Source organism: Prosopis cineraria, unplaced genomic scaffold (genome assembly GCF_029017545.1).
Source record: "Prosopis cineraria cultivar Desert tree isolate PC_DT_omini unplaced genomic scaffold, ASM2901754v1 PC4, whole genome shotgun sequence".
Lineage (NCBI taxonomy): Eukaryota > Viridiplantae > Streptophyta > Magnoliopsida > Fabales > Fabaceae > Prosopis > Prosopis cineraria.
Window position 1 is genome coordinate 39956786 of NW_026555335.1, and position 24565 is coordinate 39981350.

Below are 24565 nucleotides of genomic sequence, written 5' to 3' on the forward strand. Positions count from 1 at the left end.
GTGATTGTTCTGGAACTTCATCATGTTTTTCTGTCAAATTTTAGTGGAAGTATTTATTTTTCGGAATCGTCATTCTGTCAAATTATTTTGTACGCGTGTGATAATTTGCTGCGCTCTTATTTTTTTGGATACTGACACTACTATAGATCCTTTTTTAGCTTAGGGTTAGTGAAAATTTTCGCTTTTTCTTTAAGGTTAAAGGGCATATTTGTTTTGAATTTTTTTTTTTTTCAGGGACGCTGAGTATTCTTAACTTTTGTTTGGAATATTTTTGCTCTGAAACTTTAAAAAAGGGGGTCTTTTCACCCTGTCGGTAAATGGGATGTTTGTTGACCATTAAAATTGATCTTTGACCAATAGAAATGAGAGGTGAAATTTGTAAAATCCACACGTGGAGTCTGAGTGATGAGATGGGATACATATTTTAGTTCCTTTCTTCAATTCTATTTCACTTCTTTAACCAACCCCCAATGATTGCAGCTGGAAATGCATCAAAGTGAAGATTCACAAGTTGTCGACGGTGTGCGAAATGTTAATCGAGTGAAGGCATGGCTGAGTCAACATATCTATGATGATTAGAGCTCAATAAAGGCTTGCAACTTGAGGCAGCGATGAGAGGTGCATTATGAAGGTGTGAGGAGGTATTGTCATTATGGTTTCGTGGCTCTGTGATGGACTTCATAAAGCAAGGAAAATCTAGGGAGAAGGTTTTATGGCTATCATAATTATCATCAGGTTTGTGTCTTCTTGCGATGTGTTCTTCGTGTACATGTCATCTCCTCCTCCTTCTTGAAAGTGGGGTTTCTATCATTACTTATAAGGTGGGTGTGGTTTCTTCGACTAGCACGATGGTGAGATAGAGGAGAGGGTAAGAGATGTAATCAATAAGCTTCTTCAGCATGTGGAAAATTTGTCTAAGAAAAACAATAAATGTGGAATGTGTGATGAAGGCATGTTAACTAATGAGGAGGTTGATGCTTTGTATGAAGAAATCAAGAAGATGTTGAGGATATTGAAGAAGAGCTTGAATGTAGCATTATCCTTAATGGCGTTGTGCTGTTTTTTTTTTTTAATGTATAAGGGTGCATAAGTTGTGTTCCTTATCCTTGTATGGTGTCATGCTGCTAGGTTTAGGCATTAGTAAGAGGTCCCTTTGTAAGGCAAAATAGAGGGGTTGGTTCCACTCATTTGTTCCTTTTCTATGGTTGTAATGTTATTGAATGATTATAAGTGAATCTTCATTTGACTCTCCTCTTCTTCTTTTGACAGACTTAGGTTGAGATTTTGAAACAAAACTTAATTCTTTGGTTTTGTTTTCATCTTGAGAATGTCAACCTTATTCATAGACGGGACCTAATGTTGGAAGCATTCTAGTGGTATTTTTTTTTTCCATTATATGTTATCATATACTTTAAGACATGTAGTCAGAGCTGAATGTAATATATCATAAACTGAATTAATTGCAATAATCAATAGCTTCCCTTAATTTGATCATGGAAAACCTTTATGAAATAATTGCAATAATGTTGATGGTTCACAATAAATTTAACCAACAGTTGGCACCAAATAGTACACAACAAAATTTTGACACCAATAGTTCACAATAACTTTAACCAATAATTAGAAAATTATGGCCAAACCAAAATGTGGGTATCATATATATACTTGTGAAATTAAAAGGTAGCACTAGATTACAATATTAAATTAGGGTATTGGAACCACATAGCCAAGACAAAATATAATGTCACCCAAAAGTCATAGTACCCTACAATATTAATTTAAACTTAGTATGCATAAATTTCAAATCAAATGCTTCTACAAGTAGAGCTCCCCCTCATCTATCCAATCCTCTATTCTCTCTGACCTAGAAGTTGAGAGGTTGTGATATTCAATTCTCCTTTCCAATTTAGGCCTATCAATTATAAGGCAAATTTGAAGGTCCTACATTATTGTTGAATGTAATCTTCCTGGACCCTTTCCCACATGTGCTATCTCTACACATGTCCCTCCTAATGTCTCTCTCATTGGGTATGAGAAATCTTGTCTCAAGATCTGTATGACTCGCATGATACTTTTAAGTAGTACCCTCTTCAAGGACAATCTTTAAACTCATCCTGGGCTGTAAATATGAGCATTAAAATAACATATCCAGCTTAATATTCAAGTAGTAAATATAGATTGTAAATTTAGAAATGAAAAAATTATTAACATACATTATACATAGTCCTCTTAGTATTCAAGTTTACTTTAATTCCTATACCACTTCTAACTTTACTCTTACAAAAATCCCTCCCTCGACATGGTGTATACTTCTCATATTGAAATGACTGCGAACCATTAATTGAATATGATCTACTACTATCCCTTCTTATACCATTTTGTCTACTCCTAAATCTTGTGTTGCTTGATATAGGTTTCTGCATAAGATAAAATATCATTATTAAAAATGGCATTGTTATAATACCAGAAAAATATTAGGTTGATGATACTTATATCTTTACAAATGGCGCTATTATGGCCAAGTTTTTTGCAAATGAAGCATGAGATATGTCGAGCTCTCTTGCTCAATTTCTTTATCGAAGGTTGAGATGATTGCAAAGTTCCTTGCTATCTAACCATACTACTAATGATTCTTCTTGTTTGTTCTTTAGTCCTCATACTTTTTTTCTTTGGTTGACTAGGTAGCTTAGTAGTGGGGGGGTCTATTGGTTGAAACTCCTCAACCTTCCAAAATTGTTTTTCTTTAACTGGCTGTAACCTTATAACTATCAAGGTAGGTTTTTCTATGGTAGTACTGGGAAATTTGAGTCATTGAGTCTATTTTAGCATGATAAAAGGCATAAATGGCATGTTGACAAGGTAAGCTAGTGAGATCCCAGATCCTATAAATGCAATTCCTTATGTTTAAAAAAATAATATGCTTATTTGGCCCTTTGTAACCTCATATCCTTGATCATCATTAAAATAGACCCTATATTTCATAGCTAGATCCCTATTTGTGTCAAACAAATTCAAACACTTGAGAGCTGAAATCCCCATTCCACTTCTTTACATTTTTTTAGCCTAGGCCCATTTTGCCATCGTTTTAAGCCTAATACCATCTATCATTTTAGTGACAGGCAACCTAAAGTCATCTATCCGTACATTAAGACTTTCATTAAAATTGTTGTCCACTATCCAAGATATGCATCTCGTGGAAAAGTATGCTCTTACCTAATTCTTTAAAGGATATGACATTGTTACTTGCTTGCTTAGGCTACCTAGCGCTTTGAGATAATCTTTAAATTGTTCCTCAAATGTACTCCATGTGTAAGTGAAAAATTTCTTTTTCAACTGTTCACGTCTCCATTTCTTACTTCAGTTGTCATAGATATGTCTAGCACACAATTTATGCTCTGCCTATGGTAAGATTTTCTCAACAACATCCATCAAGCCTTACATGAATAAGCTCTAATATCATTACTCATGTCCTTGCAATATATAAAATATCCTAAAGCAAATGTAGGTTACCTTTTGCATGCCAGACATAATTGTTACCTTCAACCTATCACCAAGCTCCAATGACTTTTGGAGCCGCTTAATGAAATAGGTCTAATTTAGGGTATTTTCCTTCTGAGTTAGTTCAAAAGAAATGGGAAAAAAAGCTATCATCCTTATTTATCCTTATAACAGTAAGCAAAATCCTTCAAGTATGACCTTTCAGGAAAGTCCCATCAACCCCAATGATGGGTTTACAATGTGCTTTCCAACCAATCTTGTAAAAAAGAAATGTTAGACATTTATAAACTAAAATTGACACAACATATATAACTAAAATTGACACAACATCTCACATGAAGAGCCTGTTAAAAACACTTTTGCCATTTTCCAAAGTTTATTTACTTACTTCAACACTTAAATCAGAACTCAAATTTGATGCTTTCACCTCATTACAATATGCTTCTATATTGTTAAACTCGTCCCTGTAGCTTCCCTCTAATTCCTCCATGATTATCTTCTTTACATGCTTGCACTTATGTATTCTCACATGCAGTTTTACGACATCCTCCACATCCTTCTTCATGTTTGATATCTTGTATTGTGGCCTCTATTGCACCTTATTCTTGAAATAGGATGCTAGCCACTTTGTTAATGCCCTCTAGTTCTTATAAACTCTATTGTACATATAATCCATACATAGGGTCTTCATTGACAGGCTTGGGTTGGATCCATCCTTTGACACATATACTTCGAATGGGCAACCATTTTGACAAATGGCCTTTACTCTGAAAGGCCTCACTCTTTATCAGCTTTAGTTTCACTCCCTCTCTAATTGCATGCTTATCAATAGCTTTAGTGGCCTCTTCTTTTTTTTGCAAATGTTTGGCTCATTATGAAAAAAGGCCTAACATTAGGTTTGAACTCATCAACAGGCCTTCTTTCCTTTTTCATAGGCCTATTGTCATCATGCAAGCCTATATCTTAGTTCAACTCCTCATTATCAAGTCCACCATCTAACTCCCCCTTATATAAGTCATCACTTTCATCTTTATCAACATAATCCCTATCCTCACTTATTGAATCATCTTCTTCACAAGACATTCCATCATTTGCTCCATAATCATATACTACCCCATCAATACCCTCGACCCTTTTAACAACCTCATCCCCCTTAACACCCTCAAACAAATCTCTGATCTCAACATTCCTTTGACATTGTCAACAAATTACCTTCTTTACTATCATTATTCAAGTCGTAACCATCCTTAGACACACTTAGCTCAATATAGTCAATTGACACATTGTTAACATCAATAATTATTTCCTCGCCTCTGTTTTCCTCACAGGTTTCTTCTTCATAGACCTTTTCTCTACCTCATGAACCCTCACTAGCTCCATTTATCTTTTGCTTACCTCTATTTCCCTCATCTTGTTCATGTTCACTCACCTTTTGCACACTTGTTTTTAACCTATCCTCACTATTAGAAGCTATAATTCATTTAGCTATGGAGTTATACCCTCCCTGAAGTTGTTCTCTCAACTCATACTACTCTTTCTGTCTCCTACTAATTACATCAAAGTATCTATTAATTGCATCCCAATTTATTCCCCTTCCCCATTGGATGACATCTTAGAATCTACAAAGCTAAAATGGAAAATCAAATAAATCGACTAAGGTTTGAAAAAATTTTCACTGTGGTACTGAAAAGAAATATCAATGCAAAATTTAGATTCCTTACGTGTAAAAGCTCTTTGATTTACTGTAATGTATTGTCCTCAAAGCCTTAGAGATTTGATTCCTTACGTGCACCCTACAATCACATACCTCACATGTTTGTCGTGTTTGGCTTGTCTTCTCTCTGAACTAGGTGGCTGGTTTAAGATGGCTTGTCTACTCACACACTCAACACCTTCACATCACCTAGTGTTGGAACTAGATAGCTTGTCAACTCACACCACAGTGCCTTTAGGTTCCCAACTTTTTGAACCAGAATGCTCAACTCAAAACCCTAGTTCAGACCTTTTTATTTCATTCTAACTCTTTAATCTTTCTATCTAAGACGTAATAAAACATGTGGATCCATTCAACTCATCTAGTCATTGCCATTTGTCATTTTTGTGATCAAAGATCAATTTTCATGGTCAACAAATGTCCCATTTAATGATAGGGTGAAAAAGCCCCTCCTTTTTAAAGTTTCGAGGTAAAAATATTTTAAGCAAAATTTAAGGATACTCAACGTCCCTTGAAAAAATATTCTAGAACAAATATGTCCTTTAACCCTTTTCTTTTAGGATTAATATGAGCAAGTGATAGTTGGATCACATGTAACTTATGACCAAATCTTTAATTTCTTTTCCAAGCAAATATATCAAATTAATAGACTTCTAACGATTCTAGCTGCATTGCACACCAACAATAACTTTTTATCGTGGGAGAAGTGATCCATTGTGTGAAGCTGACTAACCATAGGGCCATGAAGTTCTTTGAGCAGTCAACGGACAGAAAGAGGCCACGTTACCCAATTCATTTAAACGATGCCCTTGGCTAAACTCTTGTGCATATTAAAACCATCTCTTGAGAAGTAGCTGGTAATGTGAAAATCCCATCATTCATCTCCATTCTATATTCTAATCATTAGATTGATTTAGGAATTCAAATGAAATGAAAAACAATTAGATAATATTGCATAAATATTTGCTCCCTTTTTTTCACTACAGTATTTATATCTTTAATCCAGGTTACCCTTTTTTGGGGGACATATTTTTTATTGAAAATTTAATCATTGTTGCATACTTAAGTCTTAAATTCAAGACGTTTAATTAAATTGAATCAACCCCTTAGTTGATTTAAGTTTCTAATAGTTGTTAATGGTTAGTTGTCATAACAGCAAGATCACTTTCTTCTCTTGAAAAAAATTCTGAATTCAAACCTAACATTGACATGATTGTATGCATGCCTAAATGCGTGTCTCTTTGATTCTTTGAATTATGGATACCAAAACAATAATATGAAGCCTACTCTTTTGCTGATTATAAAACGACATCGTGTTTGAACTCACAGGCATGTCATACTCAATTTTATATATAGTGCACCCGCTTATATGTTCGAAACTCTCGCCGAGTCCCTCCAACATGACACAGTGCTATGCTCTATGTCACACTATTCTATCGTTTATTTCAAAGATAGGGAAAAAGAAAATCTGACAGTCTGATTTGAAGGCATGGTGGAGCAATAAGACGTGTCCTCGGCTAAACAACATTCCACCACAAAAGACATAAATTTCACCTAAGCCGGCCGCGAAATGTCTTGCTTGCAGCTGGGTGAAACCTATATCGATGATCACTATGCATCCTCCCCCATCTTAAAACCATCTTTAAACCCCACGTCCCCATATTCTCCATATTCGATATGCAAGTGTGATTGCCATCTCTCTCTCTACATGGCTAGCTAACAGTACGTACACACACACGCGCGCGCGCGCATATATGGAGCGAAGGTTAAACACAGAAAGTAAGGGAGGATCAGTGACGCTCCAAAAGAAGTTGGCGGAGATGCGGCGGAGAGCACAACCGGTGCCGGAACTCAGCGACTTCATGGAAGATATGTTTTTTGGGACTGCTGACATGGAAAAGAAGAGCTATAACCTGACGGGTGGTGTGCTGTCGGCAAACGACGACGATGTGGGGTTTGACGACAGCACGAGAAGTAACAGCAGCAGGATGACGGAGGAGTGGCTGGAAGAGGCTCGGCGCGTAGTGGCGGCGTCTCCTACGCGCTGCGAGTCGCCTGGTCGCCTGGTTGGATCCCCCAGGTTTGCGGCCACCGCACAGGGAACGTCACCGGCTGCATTTCCGTTGTTAGATCGAAGAGACCCTCTTTCGAGGTCCGCCAGAAGGTACCTGTATATGTGTGTCTCGAAGATTCAATTTATATAGCTGTTGAAGTGGAAGCTAGTAGCTCCGTTGTGAACATGGCATTCTCTATGGTCCCGTTATACGCATCAATCTGTATACTGTCAACATTTTTTGTCGTTATCTTTTGCTCTTGTCCCTGGGATTCACTACTTCAAGAGCGAATCACTTGGACTAACGGTGAAATGCTGGTACCCAACCCAGAAAAAAAGGAAAAAAAAAAAAAAAAGAGGAAGTATGGCATACAAGTTATGGTATGCATTTTAAAAACGTCCTCTTTTAAAAACAGAAAAACAAAAACAACAAGAGTCGTCTTTCAAGAAAAATAATAATAATAATTTCTCTATAGAGGATTAAATTTTCAAATTCCAATGCATGCGAGGTTTGGCCAAAAATATTCCAAGGCATATTCCCAAATCAATCTATCTATTTATTGTTTATATGAAATTTGTACTTTTCTGATCCAGTACATTAATCACTTTTTAAAAATATAATTTTATTTATTTTATAAATTATTAATTAATAAAATTATTTTATTTTAAATTAAAATTTTTAAATTACTTTTAAAAAATAAGAGATTGAAAAACAAAAAAATAATATTATATTATTTGTTCATTTTTTGCTTTTCACTTAAAGTTACATTTAGAATTTCATTTAGTTTTATTTCTTGTACTTTTATTATATTAATATTGATGAGAATGATAGAAATAATTTATAAATAAGACTGAAAGTAATATATAAGATTGAAAATAGATCAAGTTATTAACAGGAGCCTATAGTTTGACCTACTTCAAATCTAACATAATCTATTTATTAAATAAGTTTAAGTCAGGTTTAGACTTTTAATTAAATTTATTTAATTAAATAGGTCAAACTTATTTATTAAGACCTAGTATATGAGTTTAATAAGCCGGATATATATATATATATATATATATTATGTAATATATCATAAATATGTTAATTTTATCATTTAATTTTTAATCAATCTATTTTTTTCTTAATTTCTAGTTATATTTTCAATCACATTAGACTTATAATTTAATTTTAATAGTATTACTTTATTGTAATATTGTATTATAGTTGATAAATTTTTTAATCAAGTTATATATTATACATTATAATAGTTTTAAAATATATTTAAAACGTTTGAAAATGTCAATTTATTTAAAAGGTTTAATTTTAAGTATATTTTTAGGTTAGATCAATTTTAAATAGGCTTAATCTTAAACTGTGAAAAAAAAAATTATATAAATTTTAGATCATGTTCAAATTTATTTAATTAAAATTTAATTTAATCTAATCTATTTTTACCCTTATTTGTATAGAGGTTAATTTAATTTAATTACTAACAATAATTGGATTGAATATTGAATAATTTATTTGGAATGAGGGAAACAGGAACAGGGCTGGGGAAGGGTTCGGTGGGGAGATCCTCTCGAGAACAGCGAAACACAGCCGCAACAACTCCGATTCATCATTCAATATCAAGCCCTTGTATGGGGATGATGGATCCCCTGCTACGGCGGTCCACAGGTGGTTCTCCAACATCCTCAAGCCCTCCAATATCGCGCTCTCTTCCGACCCCACTCCCGCACCTGATCCCACCCGATCCTCCTCCCCTCTCCCGCCTCCTCGTTCCTTGCACCGCAAGTCCCGATTCCAGACCGATCCATCTGTTCCTCCTCCACAGGGCAACCAGGTCTTTCCCCGTCGGACCTTCGGGACTTCTGCGCCTTCGCCGGAGCCTCCTACACTCTCGTCGCCCAAAAATGTCGACGAACCTGCCATCGCCGAAACTTTCTCCTCGCCGAACTCTGTGCCTCTTTCTCCGCCCAGAAATCCTGTCCAGTCGGCTCACCGGAGAATGTTGTTTTCGTCTACCTGTTCGCTGGACAAAATTGCGCCCCAGACTGATGCTAGTGGACGGTCCAAGCGGGGAGAGGGATCCCTAGATCATTCCCTTAATCGGTTTCTTGAAGAGCAGAGAATTTTAATCCAGAAATTAATGAACATGGAGCTCAATGCAAAGGCCAAGGTTGTGCTCTCTGGGCCTTCTAACAGTTAAGGCTCATTTCCCCTTATCAATATATATGATCTCTATTACAAAATATCAGTACTTTCTTTACTATTTGAGGCTTTAAGGTGGGCACATTTCAATCTTGTGCAAGCTTGTTTTTTAAATGTGTTTGAACAACCCATTTGTAATTTTAAATCAATGAGTATGACGTGGTGACTGGTGTGGAGAATGTGTATGTGAAGTGGCATTTAGGTCCTAGAAAGTTTTAATCTTATTGCTAAAATGTGAAAGTTTAATGAATTAATTTATGATTTTTAAAGTTGAAAGGTTGGTTGCTAATGGCATATAATCTAAGCGGTGTATCTGTTTCTTTATTGACGACACATGCTTTATCTGTATGAATTAATGTGAGCAAAAGAGCTAAGTAAGTCAATTTGTGCAGTGCAGGTATAACATCAATGGTAGCGGCCATATGTTATGCGTGGCTGTTGTGGTATAGGCAAAGGGAGAAAGATGATGGAGGGGACAATGTGGTAGTTCCTGTCATGAATGTGAGGCGAAGTTCTATGTGGAAGCTAAGGCAGGCTGCTTGGCTCTTTTTCCATGCTGGCCTTGACGCTACCTCATTGATTTTCGCTAACGAGGTGATTTTCATATTTTTATAAGGAAAAACAATTTAGATGGGACAGGTGTAATTCTTTGTTGCATGTTAAATTGTTGACAATGTCTGATAATCCCTAAATGCTTGCATAGAAATGCTTTTACAAGCCTTCGCATTAAAGTTGGTAAGCCAATTTCATTTGAGGTATTCTTATATTATGATTTATGGGGAAAAAACTGAAGTTCTCTCTCGTTAATCATGATCACCTATCTACTTGGTATATTGATGTTGGATGAGCTTTGCATTGGTTGCTAATTCGTTCTGCAAACTTGTTTTCAGGTGGACTTGGAAGACCTTATGATGTCTGGTCATCTGAACATCCTTGTGGTTGGTCAAGATATCCTAATTGCTACTGGCGAGGTTGGTTCATAGATGAAGTTGAGATTCAAATCAAATTTTGAAAAGTGTGATCCCAAAGTGATGCACAATGAAGCGTGGTACTGAATTTTACATCTGATTTTATGCCTCATTTTGTTCTTATAGGTTGGATCTCAGTGTACCATTCTTACTGATAATTATTGTGAAGACGCCTACAATCTACTTCAAGACCCTGTGCTGCAGGAACTTCTGGTAATTTGATGAAACAATGTCAAGTTCTTGTCAGTGATATGAAATTACCTGTCTTGCCATTTCAAGAAGTGATCTGGGAAAATATTTAAGGACAATACGACTGAAGCCTCTTCCCATGTGTAATTTTACAGCTTTCTGGTATCCTGCTAGACACTCAAAATCTGAAGGCATCAGCTTCATCATCTATGACGAGAGATTCAGAGGCAGTTCAGTTGCTGTTGGTTGGCTCAGCTCCAAACTACAGATTTACTTTATTTGATCAATGTGAGCTTCATTGTTCTCCATATTGAAATTTATATGCAAGGAGTTCATCAATTATTTAATTTTATGTATCGATTTGTTTTGGTTCCTTTCCAGTGATGCAAGACCAAAAGGCTACTTCTTTTATTGAAGCATTACACCAGAACTATGGGAAGCCTTATGACGGAAGTAAGTATCTACACTGACCTTTGTGAAGCTAAGTGATTATTCTAGTATCTTTGACTAGGCACTGTGTCACAAACTTTTGTGGCTAACCTAAAATCTGCAGTGGTGGGAGCTATGATCTAATTTGTATGTAATGGTCGTAGCAAGTCCAATTTAAAGATTCATCTTGGGGGAAAGACTGAATGGTGGTTTTGATTGGTTAACTGAAGTGAGAAGAATTGCTATGGACATATTTTCTTGGAACGGGTTCCATTTTCTTAGAACTGCCATACCTGTGAGCCAATTAAATTGTGACGACTTCCAATATTCAGTCTCAGAAGTAATAATATGACCAGACTTCTTTACTTGCATGAATCTGAAATTTTATTCTGTATCTGTATCTGCAGTGTGCGATATATTTTGGACCTTATACGATCATTTTTTATGAGAGTACTAGTAATCTGTTTTTCCAGCATTGTATTGTTAATTGTAGATAGATGGTGAGTGCCATGTATAATGTAGTTTGATATATGAATTGCACTGTTCATAACTTGTGAATAATGCAACTTACTATAAATTTAGTATTTTATATTGCTTTTTGCTGCTTTCATCATGGTAGCTGATGGATAAATTTAGTGCGCTCTACTGGGTCATTGGTTGCTAAGTTTCAGTGTTTTTCCAGGTGATCAAGATTTTGAAGGAAAAACAGAGCAAAGAGTTCGAGAGAGGAAGTCAACCTCTCTGTCCGATCATGATGTGGTACCTAGTCCAGAAAAGAATTCTACTGATAAAAGGGGTTCTAAAACTAACAATGTTTCTCCACAACCAGGTGTGTATTAGTCTTTTCATCTCCTTTCCCTAGATGTTACCATCTTATTTTGGTTATCCTGTCTTTCTAATTTGATAGACGAGGTGTCAATAACCATTAAGCTTAAATTGTTAGCAGTGGAGTTGTACATGGATTGTTAGTAACAGAAATATCCAGGGGCTGGACCTCATGGCATAATAGCTCAAAAGTTGGCTCTGTTTTAATTGGGTTTGAGAAATGCCAAAACTATATAATATCTTTGTTTCAAATACAAAATTGGTGACTTTTCTTTGCAGCAAAACTTATTTCACCACCTGAGGAATCACCTGCCCCTGCACGAGCACGCACAGAGAAAGAAGCTTCTCGTGGAAAGAGCAAGTTCTTCCTGGCAAGATGGTTTGGTTTTGGTTCAAAATGAGGAAAGTTCCTCCTTCATTTTGCGTATGTCAACTCAAAAGTTTTCACATTAGAACAGTAATCAAGTTAGAAGCGGAGATATTGTGGCCAAAAACAAGAAGCGGAGATATCAATTTTTAATTGGATGCTTGGTATTTGGACACTACTAGGCCAGCAGTGTACATGTCAGTGTAAAAGTTTCTTTCTTTCTTTATTCTTCCCCTCCCCCCCACAAAACAGATTATTTATCACTTTCATGATTATCAATAATAATGTCATTTACTTCGGATTCTTTGAAGTTGAATCTTTCACCAAAATATTATTGTTGACGTTGAGGGGAGAATAATCTTTCTCTGGTCAAGTTGCTTTAACTGCTTCCGAAAGAAACAACTTGGTAGCTCACTTGCTCCGATCTTTCAAGCCACGTGGAATACATCTAATGTTGCATCAAATGTTGCCTGCAAGCATATATTCAAATCTATGGTACATTTGAAGTTTATGATTGGTATTTCCGTCGATATTTATTTTTCAATAGCTATCCCTTGTCTAATGGACCTACTTTGTCTGCCATGATGTTCATGTATGTGTACAGATTTTCTCTGATTCCTTGCTCATACGTTCTTGAAAAACTAGAGAGAGAAGTTGCGATGTCAAATATAGTACCAGAGATCGCATGTATATACACACATTTCATATACTCTCTCTCGATTAGTGTTAAAGAAACAAAACTATTAACACTGAATTGTAAAGAATCTAAAATGGCTCGGCGTTCATCTCTTGAAATCAATAAAAAATATTGCCATTTGAAGTGAGTAGACATTTGAGTGTCTTTTACCTACCAAACTCAATGATTCAATTCTTCACCTACACGCGTCATTAATCTATTAATAATAATCTAATGTAAGAGATTTAAATAATTGATAGAACACTCAGTGAATGATGATAAAAAATGCCGGAGAGAGAGCGAGGTGCTTGTATATATATGATTGTCTAATTATTGAGTATAACCCTTCGTTTTAAACCTTCTAATGTGATAAAAAAAAGTATATTTACTCAAATTTACATCCGCACCGCAACGTTTATTGGAAAAAGCAGTGATTAGCAAATCAAGTATTTGGAGACTCTCTGGACTGAATATTGAAAAATATTCAATGATACAATGAGACGTGAAAAAAGGATCTCTCTTTTTGCATAGATTTTTGCACTTGACTTCTAGTCCAACTTCCTATCATCACAATTCATCAAACAACCCTCCTTTGTCGACTCTTTCCGTGACGCTATTATATGAGCAAATACAGACATTCAAGCAGTCCAAAAAATTTATTGTGAATATATATCTGTGTATATATAAAATACTATAGATTACATATACCTACGGTCGATGGATTTTGAAAGAATACATAGCTCGCTTGTCAAGATCAGATCAAGAAGGTGGACGATGAATGTCCATGTGGTGGATGGAGACAAAAAGAGCATGTGTGTGTATGTGTGTGTGATCCAATCTGTATTGTCCAATTTTGCCCAATCCTTCAACAGCAGCTGTAATTAATTCCCAAACCTTCTGCTTGGGCCCACTAGCATTTTCAGTGCCTTCTCTCTCTACCTAATCTCTATCCTTCCCACTCCATGTTGCTCCATCACTTGCAGACCCATGTCTTTTTCTTTTCTCTTGCCTGCTGGGTTTGATGATTGATGAGGGAGCCTCAGGTTGATGATAAAATTACTCAACCTTCCAAGCATAGAGAAACAAGCAAAACTCTGATGACCCACTAACACCAAGACTCTCCAATGACCCAGAACTCTCTGTCTGAGATGATAAAGGAGTAGATGAGGAAGAAGATGATGACGTCATAATTGGCTTAAAGATGAATAAAGCGTGCTTTAAACCAGGACTAAAGAGCCAGTCATGAACATCCCAGTATACCTCTATTCTCATTTTGCTGAGATGAATTGATTCATTGCCTCGGAATTTCCACTGCAAGTGCTTCACGTGAATCATCAAATGCCCATCGATCCTTATCTCCATCTCTGGCTGAACCCCATTTAGGGAAAAATCACCATTGTTGTTGCTTCCCACACTGCTCTTGTTCTTGCACTCTATTGAGATCTCATGGTACCTACCCTTGTCGTGGAATTTAGCCCTGGTGGAGAACTTTTTCTTTCCAAATATATGCTCTTTCTTTGAAACCAGAATGGGCTCAATAAGAGCTGGCCTACAGCCTGTCCTTCTGAAGGCATCTTTCTTAAGATCACCTAGAAGCAGAACTATCTCTTGATCACAAACCACTGCCACATAGTATTCTGAGGTTGGTTCTGTTTCTCCATGAAATTTTGCAGCTTTGAGGTCCCAGAAGATATCAACAGCTTTGCCATCTACTATGAATCGCTTCGTGCCTTGCTTCCTCCAGAAGTACCATGGCTTTAGCTCAACCTTGCAGGTGTGTGGTGTTTCTCCTCCTAGGCCTCCAACTGATACTGATAGGCCATGAAGCATCGAGTTTTTGCACCATGTGATGGTGATCAAACGGCACTGATCAGCGATCTTTGTTCTATATAATGACATGTAAACACTCTGGCCTGATCGGGTCACAGCCCCTGGATCATCAGTGAACTTGTCCGCAGAAGAAAAGCAGGCAGGAATCCCAATGGAGTCTTGCATCGTTCTTGATGATGATGGATCAATCTGAGGTTGATTGCATCAGTACAGGCCAGAAAGTGAAAATGAGAGGAAAATGGATTGGGAGAAACTTTAACATAAGAAGAGAAGAGGAGGGAGGCGGTTGGAGGGGGGGAGATCTGAGCCGCAAGCAGGATGAAAGCTAGCTAGATGTTGCCAGAGGTGATCTTGGAAGCATTTATGAGAAATTTAAAAGAAAAATATTATTTCCAAACTGGCATATGGATTGGCGGAGCGTCAAAGAACAACTCCATATTATAATATGCACATTGTGTCTAATCTATCTTACCTGTCACCTGTATAAGTATTATTTTATTGGTCAGAATTTAACTTTTCAGGTTTCAGCTCACTCAGTTTACTTGCTCCCAGCAGCATAGTTGCAACCAGAGAAGCCATTTTTCACCAGACTCTCAAGACTCTTGATTGCACATGAAATGGGACTCTGGTAATTTCATTTCAAAAGTAAAAAAGAAACTAGCTGTACTGTAATTTAGTAGTTGTAAAGAATCACTGTGTTGTTTATGCTTGTTAAACAATATGTCATATAGTTCTCTGGTCTTGACACGGTTTCACTAATTAGCAATTTTAACCTTTTCCAACATTTGGTTGACAGCGTGGAAGAGGAATCTAAGAAGTGGGTAGCTGGCTAGCTGCAGAAAAGTATGAGGAATCAATCTTTTGCAGTAACAGATCTGTATGCTTGAGGACAAATTAGGCTTTGTTGGTTTTCTTTTCGGTCACATTGAAGAATGATAAATAGACCGGCGGTGTAGCTGTATAAAAAATATTGAAAGTATAACAACTAACGATATCCTAAAAGGGTTAATACCAAATCAATTTTTTTTTTTTAAGATTTTCAATGCTAGAAAGATAAGTGTTGATTTTTTTTTTGGCATAAGATAATACTTTGAGAACCGAATTTATGATGATGATTCAGCATTAATTTTTTTTTTTTTTAGGTTCCTAATTGTCACTCTCCCTAAGAGATTTTTCTCTTTTTATGATATAGTGATATAATAGTATGAAGTGAAAACAAATTTTAAGAGCTGAGACTTACCTTATCCCAAAAAAATAAATTAGTAATAAATATCCAAAAGAATAGTCTAGCTTTAAGATGAGTTTTGGATGATTTATATTTAAAGATTTGATTATTAATCTTTTAAGTGATAACTTTGTTTTAAAAAAAATGGCTGTTAAAATATTATTTTTTTTATTTACATCCCCTAAATATTAAAATAAAAACACAAAAATTAAATTAATATGAATAATCCAATTTCAATTTTGACAGCTTAGACTTAGATGATGAAAAACAAGTACTCCATCCTTGTCTTTTAAAACGAGCACGGGATCCATCTGCCCTTTTTTCTGGCTGCTCAAAATCAAAATGGGAAAACTTGGCCTTGGCGTGGTCCATGAGCCCAGTTGCATTCACTTTAATGTGTCTTTAAATCAATCAACGTAATCAAAAGAGATTGAACAAGATATCATCTCGAGTTGGAGTTTTTCTTTTTAAATATATATAGTATGAGTCTATTTTTTTTTTTAGTGAATTTAAGGATTAGGCCATGTCAATAATAGAGATTATCTTCTCAATTTTTTTTTTGATTGAAATATCTTCTCAAGTTGTAAGAGCAAATAGTATACTTCTCCTAATAAAATTCCTACATACACAAAAATTAGAATTCAAGCTCACAATCACTTCTTATCACTCACATCGCATCAACTTCAAATGTATGATGTTTTATATATATATATATATATATATATAGCTACCTAATCAAGTTAGATTTAGATGTTATTGAGGTGTAATTGAGAGTAGCTTTTCTAAATGTGTTTTTTGCATTTACACAAACTTGAACTCAAGATCTTGTCTTTAAGATAACCATAGACCTTCCACTAGGACTAACACTTATTGCTTTTTTTTTTTTAATTTTTTGGCTAACATAAAAAGTTTAGATGAGTTGAGTTTTAATAACTTATCAAGATTCGGATATGCCTCTAAATTAAAAGAACACTTATAGATCATCTACCAATAAGTTATAACATTAACAGCAAAATTTGATATCTGAATATTATAAATTATGAACTAAATTTTTATTAAATAGAGTAACTTTTGTTGGTAGATGCATCAATTTTGTTAGGATAGGCATGTCTATGGGGCTTGCAAAATAAATTTCAGAGACAAGTAGGCCCGCAAAATTGTGGAAAAAGAATGAAAAGGGAAAAGGGAAAGAAGACAGACATTCATGGCCCCACCAAGGTCATGGGCCGTAACACAAGTTTTGTTGTCCAGCCTGGTCTCCAACGAAAATCAAATGAGCGTGCATGGACTCTTTCTTTCTTGGGACAATTGTCGGGTAGTACGGTTTTTTTGGAATTTAGATCCCTCAATTGAGTCTCAACTAAAAAAATATTAACCATCAGATTGTGATCTAATGGTGTTGGAATAAAGACACTTTTTCATTGTTTAAAAAAGAAAATATGGAACTCCTCCTTGATATCATTAGATCATAAAATGATTGTTAATATTCCTTAATTGAAGGATCAAAATCCCATCTTTTTGTATCCTCTAACCATTTCTGAATTAAAAAGTATGAATTTTATGTAATGAGATCATATAACACATGTTTGATCTTGATAAATAATAAGATTAAATTACAATTATGTATGAAAGGATATGCCAAAGGCCAGTTGACGTCACAGTACCAAAACACGTGCCTCTTCAGAAGGAAAGGTTATAATTTCGAGTTAAATGAAGATAAAGATGTATATGATTCTACTAGTTTGAAACAGTGTTGACAAGAAGGTTCAGAAGAAATATGATGAACATGGGTCAAAAGGTAAATGTAATTCAAAACAAATGAAACCAATAATAAAGGAGAGGAGCATTGGAATAAGGATTTCCTCTTTAAAATCTTTCCACATGTGAAGATAAAATGTAGGAGAAGAAAATGGTAGGAGACATTCTTCTTAATTTTTTCCCCCCTCACTTTTTCTTCGTTTCTATTTTCTCTCCTTAACAAACGTGCTATACTATCTTTTGTGTTTTCTTTTCCAATTGTCTTTCCTCTCATATTTTTCTTCTATCCTAGCAAAAGGGTTACATCGGTATGTCCACTTCTTTTCCCCCCAAATCACATGACTACTATCTTAATTTTGGACTTCATTATGTCAACTCAAAAATATGCATTCTTAACCATGGTATATTCTTTCGTTTAAGGTTTATGGTCGAAAAGGCATATGCTCGATCCTCTCACATCGCTGCAACTTTTTTTTAAGACAAAAGAACAGAGAAACTTACAAAATGGTCCTTTTATATATATAAAAAAAATTATCTCAATGCCAGGCCATCTCTAGAGCCGGGAATTCGGGCGGGCCGGGCTAATTCGGGCTCGGTCCGAATAGGCCCGAACCCGAATAGGCTCATGTCATTGAAAAGCCTGAATAGCTAAGTTCGACCTGAATTCCTTTAGGCTTTAGGCGGCCTGAATATCCGAATTTAATTTACAAAATTATTTTTAATTATTTTTTTTACTTTGAAATTAATTATTTCATTTTATAAAAAATATAAAATATATTTTTTTAATACTTAAACGATATCTAGGACTCAAATATATGGTATTTTAGTATAAAATGATCTAAAATTTAAAGAATTAATTAATATTTATTATATTTTATATATTTTTTAAAAATATAATTTTTTATTCAGGTATTTGAGTCAAGCCCGAACCTGATCGGGCTTGGCCCGAACATAAAAAAATATCTTTTTTTAAGCCCGGTCCTAAAATTTTTCGGGCTAATTCGGGCTAGCCCGTCGGGCTTAGCTTGAATTACCGGCTCTTACCATCTCATGCTATGTATTTATATCATTATTACCTAATTATATTTATGTTTATTATTAATTTTTGTTTAAAATATATATATGATATTTTTTTTATTAGGAATTAATTTTTATTTTATGTTCATTTGCATTCTGAATGTCAAGTGAATAAGTGCTGAGTGGCTGACTCAATATTTTTATAGAGTCTATATATTCTATATATTTATTTAGTTATTGAGGTGCCTTGTTCTTTTGAATATACGTCTTCAGTTCTATTATTATTATAAAAAAAAAAAAGATTTAAGTAGACAGAGGCGTATCGTGAGTCAGGACCGTCAGCCTTGGCCCTCATGTTTTTGACTAATCACCAAACAAAGCCGAGGAGACAGCATGGGCCCTGGCTCTTGCTTGTGCGCCTAACCTTTCGATACAAATCTCCTTTATCTTTGCTATTTTATTTCATTTTGATTTGTTCTATTAATTAATTAAGTAATAATTGAATTTTTAAACTTTTAAATTTATCTCAGTTATCAATTTATATCTTAAATTTAAATTTTATAGATTTAGTTACTTATGTTTTCTTAAATTATCATGTTAATTTTTTAAGTTTAAAAAAAAAAACAAATTTACTCTCAAATTAATCTAATGTATAAAATATGTTGATGATTTGGTGTGTATATTTAGCTAATTGAAAATAAATTAATCCTCAAATAAATTTAATTTTTATTAATCTAGTTCTTTATGATACATTTTATTCTTTTATTTTTTTTTGAAATTTTTAGTATGTTTTTCTCTATCTAAAAATTTCACTTCTTTTCATTAATATAATTTGCTAATATCAATATTCTGTTAACTATGTTAATAAATTTTAATAGTATTATTTCTTATTTAAATAATCGAGCTCAAATTAATGATTATGGCGCATTTAAAGGATTAAACTGATAAAAATTGAAGTTGAGAGATTAAAATTTTTCATTATCACATTAATTAATTATTACTATCATTTGGCCACTACTTTCCCATTTTTTGACTCCACTTGTCCCACCTTTCTATCCGTTTTCTCCTATGTTCCATGGCAAACCCACACTTTATTCACTTTATAAAAAAAAAAGTAATAACCAAAAAGTGAAACTCAATAAAAACTTATTTTGTAGATGTCACCTATTAAACAAATCATTATTAAATATTAAGTTACTTAGAGAAATTATCATCTGTATACCAGATTTAGATCTTTGATTGAGGGATATTAACCATTATATTGTGATTTTTAATAGTATTATAGGAGGAATTACAATTAAAAATCTTTGCTTATTTTTCAAAACAAAAACTTACTCTTTCCTCAACACCGTTGGATCACAATCTAATGATTAATAAATATCCTTCAATGAATCCAAATCCTGAATCTGCAAAACAAAAAAAAAATACATATCATACCTACACTTAAAAATATTTAATGGTTTCATCAAAAAAATATTTAACGGTAAAATCAACTAATTAATTTTTTGAACTAACACAGTAAACTCATTAACTCGTCACGAAATTTAGAAAGCTAAAGTAAATTAATAATTAAATGTGAAGAAGATAAAATTTTATTTTGGTCTTTCTTGCTGTTAAAATTTAAAAAACAGTGTTTTTTTTTTGACCAAATTTAAAAAACAGTGTTAAGATAAAGACATTCTTAAAACACTGAAAATAAAGCAAACCGAATAAAACTCTGATCTCAAATGGGTTGCGACTAAAATTTTCAATTTTGCGAGCGGAGAAATGGATTGGGAATGGAATAAACCAAGGAAGAGACGAGCGAAGCTGATGCGAAACGACGAAAAAGGCGAGCGTTTTTTTTGTTATCCGCTCCTGGCCCCAATGCTGCGACAAGCTTTCAACAGAAATTGAAGGGAAATCGAAAGAATCAGGAAAGCATTAAAGGGAGATTTATAAAAAGGAGGATTATTAGTTGGAACAGTGAGGTGAGTGTATGGGTTGGTTGATTGGCTCTTGCCAAATTTATAATCACGGAAATGCTTCTCTTCGACGAAACCCTCACCATTTGTTTTCTCAATGCATCATCAATAAGACGCGTCGGCTTTTGACTTTTCCTGTATATCATTGCCGCTTCATCCGTTTCTCCCTTTTTCATTTTTATTCCATTTTGTATTGAATCGTGGTATTCAATTCTAGGGTTGTCCAGAGTTTGATTTCAGCCATGGCGCAGGATTCGTCTGAGCAAGACGGCGCTGATTCTGAGTTTGTGGAGGTTGACCCCACCAGTCGATATGGTCGGGTCAGTTTGCATTCTACTTTTTTTTTCGTTCAATTTAAGTTATGCAGATTTTCATTCTGGGTTGTGATAAATTTTCTTTTAAATCTGATGCCAAATGCTGTGTTTTTTTTGCCCCATCTCCTGTTACATTGCTCGGCTGCATGAATACTTAAATTTGTTCCCCTGTTTTTAATCATCATCTGACTTTTCCTTTCTATGTAATTTGTTTTTTCAATTTATATTTTTATATAATTATTGCTTTGCTTGGTGACTTATTTTCCTGGACTGATTGTAATGTGCCTGATTCATTGATTGGGATGGTAACCTAACGGATGTGCTTTGCATATCGCGGTATTCTGATGGTTGGTATTCACAGTACAAGGAGGTTTTGGGGCAGGGGGCTTTCAAGAAGGTGTATCCTTTTTCTTAATTTTCTATGCTAAATAGAATATGTAATGAACATAGCAACTGTATAAATGACATCAATTCATGTGATAGCAATTGCTTTTCGGATCATTTGTATGTTCTTAAACTGTATAAATGACATCAATTCATGTGATAGCAATTGCTTTTCGGATCATTTGTATGTTCTTAACTACATATGAAAATATAGATATAGAGCATTTGATGAATTGGAAGGAATTGAAGTGGCTTGGAATCAGGTTAAGGTGGCAGATCTATTGCGTAACAACGAAGATTTGGAGCGCCTATATTCAGAAGTGCATTTACTGAAGACGTTGAAGCATAAAAATATAATTAAATTTTACAATTCATGGGTTGATACAAAGAATGAGAACATCAACTTCATCACTGAAATTTTCACGTCTGGAACATTACGCCAGTGAGTTTATATATGTTTTTGAGTTCATATTATTGTTGTTTTTATTATTTGAAGACAGACCTTTGTGGTATGTTTAACTTCTTTATTTTAGATATCGGCAGAAACATAAGCATGTTGACTTGAGAGCACTGAAGAAATGGTCTAGGCAGATTTTGGAGGGTCTTTCTTATCTTCATAGTCATGATCCGCCTGTTATTCACCGAGATTTGAAGTGTGACAATATTTTTGTCAATGGAAATCATGGTGAGGTTAAAATTGGTGACTTAGGATTAGCTGCCATACTTCAGCAGGCCAATTCAGCTCACAGTGTTATAGGTGACATTTTTTTTGTGAAATCATCCCATTTAGTGTGTCTATTTTTGGATTGGACTAACTCTTGGAACCATGTTACTGAGTAAGTCTTTATTTTATTTGTAATTAGGTACTCCAGAGTTTATGGCCCCCGAGCTTTATGAAGAGGAATACAATGAACTTGTTGACATCTATGCTTTTGGTATGTGCTTGCTTGAGTTAGTGACTGTTGAGTATCCATATGTTGAATGCTCTAATGCTGCTCAAATATTCAAGAAAGTGACATCTGTAAGTGCTTAACATTTGTTAATTTTCAGAGAGTTCATGTGCTATATGCCAAATCATTCGAATTCTATTAGGAGAATGTTACTTTTGAAGTTTTGATTCCTTAGCATCATCACAATTAATGTTAGGGAATCAAGCCAGCATCACTGTCAAAAGTCAAAGACCCTGGAGTTAAAGCATTTATAGAAAAGTGTATTGCAAATGTTTCTGAGCGGTTGCCTGCAAAGGAACTCTTAATGGATCCATTTCTTTTGCCTGATGATGAAAATGACAGTGTAGGTCATTCTTTAAGGTCCCGAGCCCATGATTTAGGTAAGTATTTGTAGTCTGTAGTTTCTTTAACGTGTGATTTTTCTTTTTTTTGATCTTCTAATGCACTGAATACAGGATATAGTGACCATCATGCTGTTCATAATTATCTGGAAGAAACTTCTGCCGAGACCAGTAGGGAATTTAGAGTAGAAGGTCAAAGGAGAGATGTTAATACTATATTTCTGAAACTAAGAATAGCAGACTCCTCAGGTTCTCTCTTTCCTCCTTCTCTCTGTCTTCTAATATTCAACTAATTAAAATGAGTGCCTATTCACTTCTTTCATTGGATCTGAATTCAAGTTTGTTCATGGGTTCAGGTCATATTCGCAACATCCACTTTCCTTTTGATGTTGAAGCAGACACTGCAATTGCTGTTGCTAGTGAAATGGTTGAGGAGTTGGAACTCACGGATCAAGATGTTACTACTGTTGCTGAGATGATTGACTTGGAAATCCGCTATCTCATTCCAGATTGGAATCCTAATGAAACCCCTACTGCTGATAGCATTGGTCAAGAATTAGCAGTTTCAGGTGTCTATACCTCTGAAATTAGGGATGAGGCTTCTCCACGGGGAAATAGTTCTACAGCTTCTACTGGTAGTCTCTCATTAGAACGATTACGTTCAGGTCGTAACTACTGGTCTGACTCACCCAAAACAGGTAAAAACTCTCCATTAAGGGTTGGTGCTTCAAAATTGTCATGTCAATCGGATTTGAATGCTGAAGGAACCTCAATTGCAAACCATGCTACTTCAACTGAGCAGCAGGATGGAAACTGTAGTTGTGATGGTGATGATAGTGTAGAGAATAAATCTAGTGGGACTGTTGGTTCCCATTCCAGTGAACGAAGTACTAAATCTGGGGATTTACAGGCAACCAATGAAGAGTCCCCACTAGTAGAAAGACCTATAGAATTGAGAGATGATGAATTAGATGATATCACCATAATTGCTGCAAAACTCAAGCAATTGTTGGTAGAGCAACAAGAGGAGTTAGATGAATTAAAGAGGAAACATGAATTAATTGTCTCAAATTTTTTGAAGGAACTTCCTCTAGAAATTCAACAAAAGGTCTTAAATATATGCAACCTGGAGGCATCTAATTTACGGTAAGAGTTGAGGCCCTTTTCTTATCCAGAAAGCCAAAATTCAGATATTTTTGCATCTTATTGGGAATGAAGGTCTATTTAACATCAATATTTTGGCTTCATCATTCATCCTTGCTTGAGAGGCACCCCTTGTGCTAATTGGGATTGCTTGAGTGATCTTGGTGTGATGTTAGAAGACAATGCGGACAGTATTATAAATTGGAGATATCTAGTTGAGGGAATGTTTAGTGCATTGTGTTCAGTTTGAAGGATCCAATGCAAGAACTGTATTAATCCGAGGAGCACTAGGTATAGGCAAGAATTCACCAGCATTAGACAGATTTCTTCATATTCGTTAAATCATCAAAATCTCACTTTTTAGTCTAGTTCGAGTCATTAAATTATAGGAAGTGTTTACATGTACATAAAAGATCATTTACAATTGTTTTGCACACATGGATTTGGGGCTTTGAAATGAATAATTAAATATTTTCTTCTGATGAAATATTTGTGTTTGCTTCGTTTAGTTATTGTTGTGGCATGGAGGATTATGATTTGTGTTATATATAGGTTGGCAACACTAACTTCCCGTTGCTTTTTAAGTGGATCTATCACATTTTTTTCATGAGTAGCATGAGTAGTCGACACAAGGTTCTTGTGTTGCGGTATGAGTGAAGGTACACCTTCTTTTACTCATGCCCCCATACAAGAACTTCACACTTGCTGTATGAGGACAGGTCA

The 24565-nt window shown here is 34.9% G+C and overlaps 3 protein-coding genes across 3 annotated transcripts; 2 read left to right on the top strand and 1 right to left on the bottom strand.

Moving 5' to 3' along the window:
• The first annotated feature begins 211 nt into the window (after positions 1–211).
• LOC129308531 (uncharacterized) lies at positions 212–12550 on the top strand. The gene is made up of 11 exons (XM_054949692.1): positions 212–735; positions 1270–1376; positions 6542–7376; positions 8794–9455; positions 9860–10056; positions 10353–10433; positions 10557–10643; positions 10775–10907; positions 11001–11072; positions 11731–11877; positions 12153–12550. The coding sequence occupies exons 3-11, from the start codon at positions 6967–6969 to the stop codon at positions 12272–12274; spliced, it is 1911 nt and encodes a 636-aa protein (XP_054805667.1). The 5' UTR covers positions 212–735; positions 1270–1376; positions 6542–6966; the 3' UTR covers positions 12275–12550.
• A 1021-nt stretch (positions 12551–13571) lies between these two features.
• LOC129308185 (uncharacterized) lies at positions 13572–15185 on the bottom strand. Its single transcript, XM_054949224.1, has one exon. The coding sequence runs from the start codon at positions 14909–14911 to the stop codon at positions 13973–13975; it is 939 nt and encodes a 312-aa protein (XP_054805199.1). The 5' UTR covers positions 14912–15185; the 3' UTR covers positions 13572–13972.
• Positions 15186–20706: 5521 nt separating this feature from the next.
• Positions 20707–24329, top strand: LOC129308487 (probable serine/threonine-protein kinase WNK3). The gene is made up of 9 exons (XM_054949606.1): positions 20707–20847; positions 20962–21030; positions 21386–21423; positions 21623–21850; positions 21942–22165; positions 22272–22429; positions 22555–22738; positions 22814–22948; positions 23056–24329. The coding sequence occupies exons 1-9, from the start codon at positions 20725–20727 to the stop codon at positions 23847–23849; spliced, it is 1953 nt and encodes a 650-aa protein (XP_054805581.1). The 5' UTR covers positions 20707–20724; the 3' UTR covers positions 23850–24329.
• The last annotated feature ends 236 nt before the right edge of the window (positions 24330–24565 follow it).